The sequence below is a fragment of the Pelobates fuscus genome, chromosome 6 (assembly GCF_036172605.1).
Source record: "Pelobates fuscus isolate aPelFus1 chromosome 6, aPelFus1.pri, whole genome shotgun sequence".
NCBI lineage: Eukaryota > Metazoa > Chordata > Amphibia > Anura > Pelobatidae > Pelobates > Pelobates fuscus.
In genome coordinates this window covers 14,023,772-14,037,913 of record NC_086322.1, presented here as the reverse complement: position 1 = coordinate 14,037,913, position 14,142 = coordinate 14,023,772, and the positions used below count along the sequence as shown (strand labels likewise).

Below are 14,142 nucleotides of genomic sequence, written 5' to 3'. Positions count from 1 at the left end.
ACGTATAACTTCTCATTTTTTAAATGCTTATTACATTTAATGATACGTAAAGATTTTTTTAATGATGTATATTGAGTGTTTCATATACAGATAAAACCCAGTGTTTACATTTCTGCCTTGTAACACCTCCAGGTGCAATCACTCAGATGGCCACTAGAGGTGCTTCCTGTGTCAGTGCTGCACAATTTGCAGCACCTACGTTCATGGTCTCCACACTCTGCATGGAGACGCTGAATGCTCCCTATAGAGATCCATAGATTGAATAAATCTCTATGCGGAGTTGTTAATTGGTGCAGCGCTGTGTTTTGGGTAAGTATTCGATTGGCTGAGACTGGCACGGCGTGGTGAATAAAATCTCCTTTTTTACTGAGATTGAAAGGGAGGCCAGAACCTAAATAATTAGTTTAACACTACAGTGTCAGGAATAAATATTTATATTCCTCACACTGTAATGATCCTTAAATATTTGTGGATAGCTGTCAAGGAGCAAAACAAGGAGCACGCCCAAATGTTCAAACCTTCATCACTCTCTAAATCCTGCAACCTTCCAATTGGTAAAGCATAACTAGCTCCAAGGTGCCAGCTGGGCAGTCCTAATTTAGGACCTCTGTACTACTGTGTTGTTTTGTTTGTTTGTTTCTTTCTTTTGTGGTGTTTTAAAAATTCTGCCCACTCCCTTCCCCCCTAAACACGTTTGTTTCTATTGTGCATCACTTGTGGCATTGCTGGTTCATACCCCTCCATGACTATCCCTTTCCAATTCTGGGCTACAAACGTCAAGAGATTTGCATTGTGCCTGCAAAGTCAAACACACTCCAAAAATGACACAGACCAGGATGCAAATGTCTTACAATGGACAGACTTCCTGAATACTGCGTCTTCATATGGCTGACTGGCAACAGATGGGTACCTGGATATAAGCCTCGTTCTACTTACATTTATTAAAAAAGGGGCCGTTAGAGGGGATCAGACAATAAACAGAGGTTAAAAACAATAAAGAAATGAATAAGAAATATTGAGTGTGAGAGGATTATTATTATTCATAAAGCACCAACAAGTTCCACAGCGCTGTACAAGGATTGTGTTGTACCTGAAGTGAAGAGATTTAACAAAGCTTGGAAATGATATATATATTACTGTATATTATAAACTACAAATCAGTAACTCGCCCACCAGTAAGGTCGATCCCCGGGGCGTCTCGATGTTCTTTTCATGAAACACGTAGATTGTATTTAGATTGAAACCATTGTTAGGACATGCTAGTGAGAAACGGTAGAATGAAAACACGTAACGAGCTGTCAATGGTGATAAATGTCTGGGAAAAAGTAAAGAGATTCACATGTCCTGCAGCATTTAGAAATTCCTTCACATAAAGGGTTCATATGGCCAGGAGCAAAGTGTATTCAGTAACGGAGCAATAACAGTGTCTGCCGGAATTCTAACAGCTCAGGGGGTAATGTGAGTGCTCACTCCATAATATACCTGCACTCAGGGGGTAATGTGAGTGCTCACTCCATAATATACCTGCACTCAGGGGGTAATGTGAGTGCTCACTCTATAATATATCTCCACTCAGGGGGTAATGTGAGTGCTCACTCCATAATATACCTGCACTCAGGGGGTAATGTGAGTGCTCACTCCATAATATACCTGCACTCAGGGGGTAATTTGAGTGCTCACTCCATAATATACCTCCACTCAGGGGGTAATGTGAGTGCTCACTCTATAATATATCTCCACTCAGGGGGTAATGTGAGTGCTCACTCTATAATATATCTCCACTCAGGGGGTAATGTGAGTGCTCACTCCATAATATACCTGCACTCAGGGTGTAATGTGAGTGCTCACTCCATAATATACCTGCACTCAGGGGGTAATGTGAGTGCTCACTCTATAATATATCTCCACTCAGGGGGTAATGTGAGTGCTCACTCTATAATATACCTCCACTCAGGGGATAATGTGCAAAACGTCTGATAAAATTAGCTTTTCATACAATGAAAAGATACCGTCAGAATCAAGAACAGGAGGCCAAGGGCATTATGGGAAATATATGCTAAGCACGAGGGCCAGGAAATGAAAGCCTGGGAATTATTACAATCTAAGTGTAAGAGAGAGGAGACGTCATCTGCTGCTTGTACTCTCGGGGAACCCGAGCTGTAAATATACCGGGAATATTACATTCATTTCCTGTCTTGCTGAGCATTGCAAGGTGCTTGGAAGAGAGAGGTCCATCGTTTCCCACCAGGACAATGAATGTACCAACTCATACAATGAATCATGTTTGGACCTTCCTCCATTTAATCTGCCGCAGGATCCCTAGATCCACCATGAAGGAGCCTGGCAGGAGTCACCATGCTGCAACCCTGCTCTAAATAGTCTTCTGCTATCTTACATTACTATTAATAAATGTTTTATATAGATTTGTCTGAATACTGTGTCTCCCTGTCTACATCTTCCATTTTTTAAAAACCTTTTTTTCTGCCAGGTGCCCAACAAATTGTAAGGATTTCCATTAAATATTTCATCCAGCGGTCAATGGAGCAGAGAGTTATGACATGAACCTCTAGCACGGGATGTTAAAAACATGAGATTGAACAGAGTTTTACCTTATCCAGTGTGTTCACAGACCTCCTGGCCCGTCCATTTAGCAGCCACACAGCACTGACGGCTTCTCCCTTCACCGACCCTGTTTGATAGAACACACAGAGCTGTTATCTCTTACATCCAGGTATACAGGGAGAAACAGCTTCACAAACCCCAGGGGCTAGACCAGGCATAGGCAATCTTTGGCACTCCAGCTGTTTTGGACTACACCTCCCATGATGCTTTGCCAACATTATGGGTGTAAGAGCATTTTGGGGGATGTAGTTCACAACATCGGGAGTGCGGAAGGTTGCCTATGCCTGGGCTAGACCGCCATGGCAGCCACCGATCCACCATTTACAGGCAGACAGTCTCTCTGCTACTTCTTATACATATAGGGTTATTGAATAAAGGGAGAATCCAAATGGAATTTCGAATTAAATTTTAAAGTTGCCAATCGGAAAGCGTAGTTGACTTATAGAATGTTTTTGGTTTGGTTAGTTTGACCATAAATTAAAAATTCACTTCCAAATCCCTTTAAATTCTCACTTTAGTGAATAGCTCTGGTAGTTTAGGGATTTGTTGACATAACGAGAGGAAGCTGTCGGAGATTGTTTATATTAAACGTGGGTATACCAACTACATTTTTCATTTGTAGTAAGCAAACAAAACCAAAAAAAATTAAAATGGAAGAGGAAGGGTCGAGAAAGTATAAAGCGGGACAATATTTCAGCCAGTGGATCAAGTGACGTACTGGGAGCCTCCATTTGTAACACCCCAGAGAGCCAGATTGGATGGTGTTGGTATCGAGCTGCAATGCCTTATATAACGTGGATTAAGCACATGGAAGGGTGTGGACAGACTGCTTCTATAATTTAGCAATCGCCGCTTGTGCCGGAGAGCAAAATAGCAAAGAGGAGGGATTTTCATTTTTAAATAGAAGGAAAGTGGGAGAAAAACTATATCGTATTCTAAGAGCTTAGATAATATGATTCAAAAATAGAAAGGAACTTGACACATCATGTTATAGCCAGTTCCAATTCGTAAAAACCCATATAATGCCTAGAGAAATGTACTATTTCAGGAAGAATCAGTCCGAGTGGTCCAAAACGGCCGACCGACCGACCCTATCAAATCCACCCATTTAAACTATCTTTATTGTATTTTAAATGTCCTTGTTCTAACTGATTCTTTAATATAAGACTTGTTCTGTAGTATTTTATATGCTTTAGTTATGGTTGGGACATCTGTGATGTATGTAAGATCAAGTCCAAAACATTCCATGTCTCCTTTCAATAAAAAATTAAAAAAAGATTTGAAAAATAAGTATCACCGCCATGTAAAGAGCTACAGATTTCTACAACACAAGAACAATCTATGCAAACCAATAACAGAATATTTCAAGTTTAATTATTCACCTTTTATTACTTTATTTGTGCAGCGATTGTGCTCCTTTTAATTACTTTTTCCCCTTTTTGCTAAAAACTAATTTATATATTGCATTTGTTGCTTTTAGATTTATATTTGCTACATTTTGCTGTTTGGTGAATAAACCCCGCAGTCTTATAATGATTTAGCTTTCCTTGTAATACCTTTTTTATAGCTTTTTTATGGAAAATAGGAAATATATTATGTGAGGCAGTATAAAATCTTGTATATGAAAACTCACAGAAATACAATTCACACTTGGGAACTATTCAAACACAACACAATAACAAGAAACTCGTCTTACACCAGAACAATAACAAATGAAATAAAACATTTTATGATCTGATTTAACAGCCAGGGCAAAAGAGAATGCCTTGCTGGGGTACCACAGGAAAAGGAAGTTCAGTGAAATGAATGGCAGAATTTTTGGAGTGGAGAAAACGGGCTACCCGTATGTAGGAGCTAACTATTAGCAGGAGTTTAGAACAATTCGAAAATGTTGACACGTAGAATACAGTGTGCTTTATATTCAGCCCCATTGCACTAGGCCCTCAGAGAATGCAGCCTTATCAGATAGCCTGCCTACATTTGTACAGCTGTTAAATTGCGCATATTGAGATGACTAAAGGAACCTGCCCTAACACGGGAGATAACAGATTAAATTCTAAAAGGAGAAGATAAAAAATGATGTATGTAGAGTAAAAAGTGGTTGTCTAAATTCATAAGTTGTAGTTGGTGTGTTCCCCCCAAGGAAAATGATGTCCAAAAGATCAGGATAAAATCAGGAAGGTCCAGAGGTGATAAAAAACAAAATAACTACAATTATTGCTCATAAAAACATAAAAAAAATAAACAAAGTAACTAACACTAATAAGTGCCAAGAAAAAGATTTATAGGCCAATGGAGGAATTTTGAGAATTATTTGCTCCTAATAGAGGAGTAAAGAGGATAAATGGTTCCTCAATAGAAATGCTGGATTTGCCTCTTTCAGATGAGGGTTTCCACTGTCCACTTTTATTATTATTATTTTATTATTTATATAGCGTCCGCAAATTCCATAGTGCTGTACAATGGGTGGACTAACAGACACGTAATTGTAATCAGACAAATGGATGCAAGGAACAGAGGGGTTGAGGGCCCTGCTCAATGAGCTTACATTCTAGAGGGAGTGGGATATAGTGACACAAAAGGTATAAGTAGGGGTAATGAAATATGTTGCTAGAAAATAATTCACTGAGAACTTAGTAGGTTATTTTTGACAGTTGCAGGAGAGGAGTCATGGGGGGGGGGGGGGGAGTGGGAATGAAAACCCGCTAACAGTTTAATTGATATGCTTTCCTGAAGAAATGTGTTTTCAAGGATTTTTTGAAGGAGTTGAGACTGGGTGAAAGTCTAACGGAGTTCCACAGAAAAGGTGCAACCCTGGAGAAGTCTTGGATGCAACCATCAGATGTGGGAGAACGGACAGAGGATAGACGTAGGTCTGCAGCAGAGCGCAGGGGCCTTGACAGGACATACTTGTGTATTAGGGAGGATAGGTAGGTTGGAGCAGCATTATGTAGGGACGTGTAAGCAAGTATCAGAATCTTAAATTGAGCCCTATATCTAACTGGAAGCCAATGTAGGGACTGACAGAGGGGGAGGCGTGGGAGGTGCGGGCGGACAGGAAAATGAGCCTTGCCGCCGCATTCATTGTAGATTGAGATGCTGGAGATCAAGGCAGTGGAGGTTTCTGCGAGATTGGAGAATTGAGGGTGGTGAAATTTAGGATACAGGGTATGCCGATGTCAAAGGTCAGCAGATGATGGTCAGATAAAGGAAATAGAACATTGGAGAGGTTAGAGGTGGTACAGAGATTGGTGAAGATGAGGTCAAAAGTGTTCCCTGCTGTATGAGTTGCTGAAGTAGACCACTGTGTGAGGCCGTATGATGAGGTTACAGAGAGCAGACGGGAGGTATCAGGGCAGTTGAGATTGTTGATTTTGATGTTAAAGTCCCCAAATATGAGGGAAGGAGTGCTAGAGGACAGAAAGCAGGGTAGCCAGGAAGAAAAGTGTTCAATGAATAGCCTAGGATGACCGGGGGGCGATAGAAGATGGCACTTTTTAAAGGAGTGAGCTTAAATATGCGGACAGTGTGAACTTCAAAGGAAGTAAAGGATATGGCAGTGGCAGGGAGTATAGATGAAAAGGTACATTGCGGGGAGAGAAGGATACCTACACCACTGCCTTTACAGTTGAGTCTGGGAGTGTGGGAGAATTGCAGTCCACCGAAACATAAAGAAGCCGAAGTAGCGGTATCAGAGGGGGAAAGCCAGGTCTCAATGAGTGCTACTAGTGTGAGGGATTAGAGATGAAGACACTATGTGTCATGTGTCTTGCGATCAACACCAAAAACCTTCCCCGTGTCTCTAGATCACATCAAAAGTGCTGCTGGCATTAAATGTAGCTGAAATATGAAGGACAAGGTGGCACACAATGTACTCTATTGTATCAGCTGGTGGATGTCTAGCATTGCTGCACTATTGAAAAAAGGTGCAATGCATTGGAGTGATGGAGGCTGGATAAGTCTAGGAGTCTAGGAGGAGCAGAGCAGCCACTCTCACTAAGAATGCAGCTTCAGAATGAATCTAAAATGGATGCTGTCCAGGAGGTGGGAGGGTCTGGGAGGGAGGGTCTGCTGCTGATTGGCTGGAATGTGTCTGCTGACTGTGAGGTACAGGGTCAAAGTTCACTCAATGATGACCAATAGGGGGCGGACCGAACATCGCATATGTTCGCCGTCCGTGGCGAACACGAACAAGCTATATTCGCCAGGAACTATTCGCCAGCGAACCGTTCGGGACATCTCTAGTGAGCATGATATCACTGTTTTTTATCAGTGAGTTTGTTTTAACTTGACTTTAAGAAGTTAAGTTTTCACAGTGAATCCTTTAGTTATATTTTGTAAAACCAAATGGTGTTTGCAAGAAAAAATATTATCCAAGTTATGAGCTGTTCTCTCGTCTCTGAAAACTGACTACTTTAAACTTATTTTCAGTTTTATATTCTATCACTATTACCTTTATCTACTATTTGCTAAACATAGCATAGCACAACCTCTCCAGGCAGTAAATTATCGTATCTGTTCTCACAGTTAAGCCAAAAAGAAAAAAAAATACTGTTTAATGCAAATTTTTAGACTAGCAGTAAAATACTTTTTTTACTCATGAAATATTCATAGTTTGAACCGAAGCAATAAATAGTTCTGTTAAAAAATCCTGTTCCATGATAAATAGCGTGGGTGAGAGTGGTCACCTCCGCAGAGCAGCCAGCACATATTCCATTACAACTCTCAGTTTTGTTATACACAACCCTTATATTACCTAATTGAAGGTTATTTCGAGTCTCATGTTTGGGTTTCTCTGATTCTGTATGTTTATAATCTACGATAATACAGGCGTCTGGGAAGTAATGCTGCACCATTTATTAAAGAGACTTTGGCAGCACAAACATCCCCTAATACTCTTTATATCCTTTCTCCTGCCAAGAGCTGGGAGTACGCACAGTGTAAGATTAGATGTACACACTGAGTGTTTACCCATCATCTGCACTCAATGTAATGGCTTTATATAGTGAGACACACTTCCTCCCATAAACATATTAATCTGGCTAACTGTATCATCTGAATGGATCATGACTGCTGACCCATCTCCCACCGTTGCCCCCCAATAACACAATGGACACCTTTTTAAGTGGATAAGGGCAACGCACAAAGCTTTATTAATCATCACATAATATTGTAAACCTATCAGCTGTTGGGTGAGAGTTTAACAGACAGTTCTCCATTATATTTTCCAAGAGCCCAGCACAGCTGTCACTAGCCATAAGGCCTGTGCGAACTGTAGTCTCCCCAGGTGCCACTTTTCCATACTTCTTCCTTTTACTGCGCTGTCCAGGGAACCCACCAGCTGTGACAATAAAGAGAACCCAAACAAGACAGGGAGGGAGGGTGGGAATTTCAGTCAGGGACCCTCAACTGCTCTTGCTGACTGGTAAATCCCCTCCCCTCTGTTCCATATAAAACTCCTCCATATCATGAAACGTTGTTGCTACTTTTAATCCAGCCCATCAACCATGGGCAGTCCTTATCTGTCCAGGGGGAAACTAACTAATTGTCACAGGAGGACCACAAGCCACCAGATCTGGCCTGATGTGAATTTAGCCACCGGCTAGTTGTTACGGTACACCCCAAACCCTGCAGACAGCAGGGCATAGCCACTCCTTTAGGAGACCTGGCTGGATTTGAACTCACAGCTCTAGCATCCTGGTCAGGTTCTCTACCTTGGGGTTCAGTATCTGCATGGATTCATCTGCTACCTGACTCCTTTGCCTGGATGGAGCAGTGCTGATCTACCTGCAGCCCCTTGCCAATTAGACTCAGCTTCTCCTAATCAACAGGCTGTAAAAGCCAGCTCTGCCTAAGGCCTAGAATCTGGTTGTTTGCTTTCTCCTGCTGGATGTATGCTACCTTGCTGACTGTTTTCCTGGACTCTGACCTCTGCTTGCCTTACTGACTACAATATTTCGCTGCCAGCCCTGACTTCTGCTTCTCGCCTGACCCTGCCTTTGGATACGCCTCATCTGTACTGCACTTTTCCCTCATTGTGCCATTTCCTGTACCTGGACTCCAACTACTGGTAAACTGTTGCTGTGTGCACCATACTGGGCTTTTCCCATGTTCCTTGGTGCCATGTAACTGGTGTAATTTTAGTAGGTCTTGACTGCCCACTCACTCAAAATTGATTGATCCAGCCATACATAGGGAACAACCATCTGATTAAATGTCCCAAAAAGGGGTTATTTTGCACCACATTTTCTTACTGAAAAACCTTCCAATCTCCTGCACTGCTGAGCTGCCCAACTCTCAGAGTCCCTGTGTGGTGGAACATTTCAAATATGGACAAATCTCAGACTGATCTATTTAATTTAGTGAGACAGCCATCGTGGCAGTGCCATATTTACAGCAAGGCTAACAAGGCATTTGCCTTGGGTGGCAGTTTCATGGGGGCAGCAAAAACCACCACCCCCTAAAGGCCCTGGCAGATGCCCTGTTAGCCTAATTTCAAGGGGGCTGGTTGGCCACCTCAGGGCCCCCCTCCCAAGGCAGGCAGCTGCTTACCATGGAGGGGGGCGTGCGAGGGAGCACTCTCTCCTGAGCTCTTCCTGCTCAGCTCCCTTGCGCATCGCTTAGTGATGCCGGGAGCCAGAATATGACATCACTAAGCTGCATGCAAGGGAGCTGAGCAGAGAGATCAGAGCTCCCTCACGCGGCTGCATTGACTGACAGCCCGCCCAGCCAGCATCAGCCACACTGGACCCCAGGGACATCAAACACACTGGACTCCAGGCTAAAAAAAAAATTTGTTTTGAGACGAAGTTGGAAGGATTGTTTGTTTCTAATGGGACTTTTGAATATATATATATATATAAAAAAAAAAAAATATATATATATATATATATATATATATAGCACTTTTAACTTAATCAGTCCCAAAGTGCTTTTAAATGATGCAAAACTGATATACAGAAATTAGTTACCCAACTTAACAGTACTCGTTTTCTTGATCTGAGAAAGACAAAAAGCCATGAGCACCACAGGACCCAGCCCAGCCCGTAGCAGCCCTATTGGTCCCCAGGGAAGAATCCACACCATCTCACCCTAAAGGTAGGGAGGCTGGGTGGATTTATATTAAAATTAACATAATTTGTGAGTGTGTCAGTATCAGGGTGTGTGTATATGTGAATGTCTGTTCGTGTATCTGTCTGTAAGTGTCAGTGAATGTGTGTGCCTGTCCGTGTGTTTGAGCGAAGTCTGTGTCAGTGTTTTGTCTGTGATTAAGTGTCTGTAAGTAATTTTGTATGTTAGTGAATGTGTGTATCTGTCAGTGAATGTATGTCACTGTATGTGTATCTGAGAGTGTGTGCATGTCAGTCAGTGTGTGCCTGTTAAAGTGCGTGTTAATCATAAAGCAAGAGGTGCAACCTTAATAGGAAAGGGTGGGGCAAATTTAGTTTGGGGAAGGGGATGCCCAGGTTTTGTTATGCTTAGGGCAGCACAAATCCAAAATACACCACTGCATCTTAGTGGAGAAAAAAATAGCATTTTTAGAGAAACTGCTATGTTCACATATGGGTTAATCCAGCCTCTAGTGGCTGTCTCATTGACAGCCGCTAGAGGCGCTTCCGCGCTTCTCACTCTGATTTTCACAGTGATAAGACGCCTGCGTCTATAGGAAAGCATTGAGAATGCTTTCCTATGGACTGACTGAATACGCGCGCGGCTCTTGCCGTGCATGCGCATTCAGCCGATGACGTCCAAAGGAGGAGGAGAGAGAGGTGAGTGTTTAATCCCTTCCTCCCCCTTCAGCCCGACAGGAAGGAGGGCCATGAGGGTGGGGGGGGGGGACCTATTTTGTTTTCCTGGCACTATAGTGGTCCTTTGATGACATGAAACAGACCTTGTCATGTTATGAGACAGAGAGTGTCATTAAAGGGACACTCCAGTGCCAGGAAAACAAATCGTTTTCCTGGCACTGCAGGTCCCCTCTCCCTCCCACCCCCCATCCCATGTTGCTGAAGTGGTGAAAACCCCTTCAGTGACTTACCTGAGACCACCACCGATGTCCCGTGGCAGTGGTTTAGGGGCCGCCCACGCTCCCCCCCACCGACGTCAGCCGGCGGGGGAGACCGATTGCGCATGCGCGGCCGCTGGCGGGATGAGACCTAATGCGCATGCGGCATTAGACCTCCCCATAGGAAAGCATTGAAAATGCTTTCAATGCTTTCCTATGGGGATTTTAGTGACGCTGGAGGTCCAGCGTGAGGACGTCCAGCGACACGATACCACAGAAAACCTGTGCCATAGACCAGGAAGTGCCGTCTAGTAGACAGCCACTAGAGGAGGAGTTAACCCTGCAAGGTAATTATTGCAGTTTTAAAAACTGCAATATTTACAGTTGCAGGGTTAAGAGTAGTGGGAGTTGGCACCCAGACCACTCCAATGGGCAGAAGTGGTCTGGGTGCCTGGAGTGTCCCTTTAACCCCTTAAGGACACATGACATGTGTGACATGTCATGATTCCCTTTTATTCCAGAAGTTTGGTCCTTAAGGGGTTAAGTAGTTCTTCAATAAACCATAATTTCAGTATGTCTGCTGATTGGTGTGAAAGATAGCCATCTTCTCAATAAAAACACAAAGAAGAAGTAGAAAACATTAGTTCTTTTCAAACGGAAAGTGATAAAAATCAAAGGTTACTTCACCATGCTTTCTCTCAAAGTTCTGAGCAACAATATCTAGAAAATCAGTGATTGCACATATAGTTCAAGTGAAGAGGAGCTGAGGAGGGGCTGGTGTTCACCCATGGCATTATGAGAAACACATGGATACATGTTGAGTGTAGGTAGATTGATTCAATCTGCCCCCCTCTGCCCATGACACATCACTTCTAGGTAACTGAGAAGCAAAACCAGGACATACACAGCCCCCCCCCCCCCCCCCCCTCTACTACTAGAACCTAATATTAATGGTAAATGACTCTAAACGGTGATTCATTTATCCATTTTCAAATAAATTGTATTTAATATCCTTTCACAAAACATAATAAAAAGTTAGTGTCAATTTAACTTTATTTAAAGGGACAGTCTAAGCATCACACTCACTTTGCTGAAATACCGGAATGTCCCTGCACCTTTGCAGATGAAAACATTACCGTTTCACTGCTATATTTTGGGTTTTCAAAAAGTATGCTGACACCAGCACATGTGTGCGTCTATTCCTTCTCTACGAAGAGAAATTAATTGGTAAATCCCAGTGATTGCCGCTTGTGTGCCGTGTGTCTTCGTTAACTGAACAAATAATGTCAGGATTGCTGACCTGGGTCTCGATTTAAAGGGTTTCTCCAACCCTTTAACCCCGGCATCTATTTTTTTTTTATGCTTACAATGCCCTTACAGTGCTGCTCGACCTTTGCCTCAGGGCACACCTAACAGTCCAGGATTTGAGGATTACCCAGGTGTGTCTCGATTACCCAGAGTCGTAGTACAATATATTAATGGAAGCACCACCTTGAAGTTCAGTTCATTATATATCTTGTTTAGATCAATATAGAGCTAAATGTTAACATACAAAATAATGTCATTCTTGTTTATGCTCTGATTGACAGAACCTGCATGAAAAAAAAATTGGTTTCACTTTCAATCAGATGTAATTTACCTTTAAGGATCACTATAGTGTCCGGAAAACAAACTAGTTTTCCTGACACTATATCATCCCTGGGACCCCACCCTCAGGGTCCCCCTCCTGTGGCGCTGAAGGGGTTAAAACCCCTTCAGTTACTTACTTTAATCCAGTGCTGGTGACCTCTCTCTCCTCCCCCGCCGACTTCAGCTCCCGAGTTGAGCAGAATGCGCATGCGCGACAAGAGCCACGCGCGCATTCAAACAATCTCAATGCTTTCTTATGGACGTTCTCCAAGCTGGATGTGAATTTCGCATCCAGCGTCACAGAAGTGCCTCTAGCGGCTGTCAGGAAGACAGCCACTAGAGGTTGGATTAACCCTGCTAAGTAAACATAGCAATTTCTCTGAAACTGCTATGTTTACATCTGAAGAATTAAAACCTGGGGGACCTGGCACCCAGACCACTTAATTGAGCTGAAGTGGTCTGGGTGACTATAGTGTCCTTTTAAGCAATTTTATCTCCTTAATCACATACAAGAGGCTCTTGGAGGGTCTAGCAAGCTATTAACATAGCAGGGGATAAGAAAATCTAAATTAAACTGAATTTGCAATACAGGAAGGATAAACATTACATGACTCTTAACAGGAAGTGTTTATGAAGGCAGGTACACATCAGAGGTGTGACTAGGATTCATAAACAAAGTGATTTATCTCCTAAATGGCAGTCACAAATCCTTGAATTGATTAATTAAATTACAACATATGGACCAAAAAGCCAAACCTGAAGCCACATGCCCATGTGCAGCGAGTTTGGTATACAATCTGTCATTTGATATACAATTCACTATTTAATGCAGGAGTAGATCACCTTCATCACCCCAGATGTTGTGGACTACATATCCCAAAATACTCTTACACCCATAAGGCTGCTGAACCATAAGGAAACATGTAGTCCACAATATCTGTCGTGCCAAAGGTTGCCTACCCTCCATTTAGTAAATAAAACTATATTCTCCCTGGTAAAACACATTAACAAGTAATGACATGCTTGCTGTGAGGTCAGGACATATTGTGCGTTATGTAAAAAAACAAAAAAGCATTATTGCAGAATTTTGTGCCGATTGCAGAAAAGAGGAAGGAAGTGATTGCAAAAAAGATCTCTATTTCCAGGCAAGCTGACTGTCATTGACAACATACAGGTAGCTAGGAAGGATAAGAAGGGGTGAGGGGGGGCAGGATGCAGCTGTAATCAATAAAACGGCTTACCATGGTTACGGGGTCACAATGTAATGATAGAGGAACTCACCAAAGCAACGACAGCTTTATTTATGGTGACCTAATTTGTTTATTTATATATACTCCATGGCCCAGTGTATAATCCATGCCCTTTATGGCCCTGTTTGTATGCCATGCAGCCCCCTTTATACACATAGCCTACAATAACCCCATTTATAAACCTTGTCCACTATGGCCCCATTCATATGCTATGTACGTCATGGCTCCCTTTATAGGCCATGCCTGCCAGGGCCCTCGTTATACATTATGCTCCACATTGGCTCTGCTTATGTCATGCCCTCCACGCCACATTTATACACTATGCTCCACATTGGCTCTGTTTATTCATCATGCCATCCACATCCCCTTTATACACTATGCCCACATTGGCTCTGTTTATTTGTCATGCCCTCCACATCCCCTTTATACACTATGCCCACATTGGCTCTGTTTATTCATCATGCCCTCCACATCCCCTTTATACACTATGCTCCACATTGGCTCTGTTTATTCGTCATGCCCTCCACGCCCCATTTATACACTATGCTCCACATTGGCTCTGCTTATTCATCATGCCCTCCACATCCCCTTTATACACTATGCCCACATTGGCTCTGCTTATTCATCATGCCCTCC

The 14,142-nt window shown here is 42.7% G+C and overlaps 1 protein-coding gene across 1 annotated transcript in view; it reads right to left on the bottom strand.

Annotated features, from left to right (window-relative positions):
* The window catches only part of LOC134614101 (disintegrin and metalloproteinase domain-containing protein 33-like), a 121,071-nt gene that overhangs the window by 83,898 nt on the left and 23,031 nt on the right, over nucleotides 1-14,142 (bottom strand). Inside the window, exon 2 of the mRNA XM_063457541.1 lies at nucleotides 2,610-2,689. Within this exon, the coding sequence (XP_063313611.1) occupies nucleotides 2,610-2,689 (80 nt within the window). The remainder of the gene's footprint in view (nucleotides 1-2,609; nucleotides 2,690-14,142) is intronic.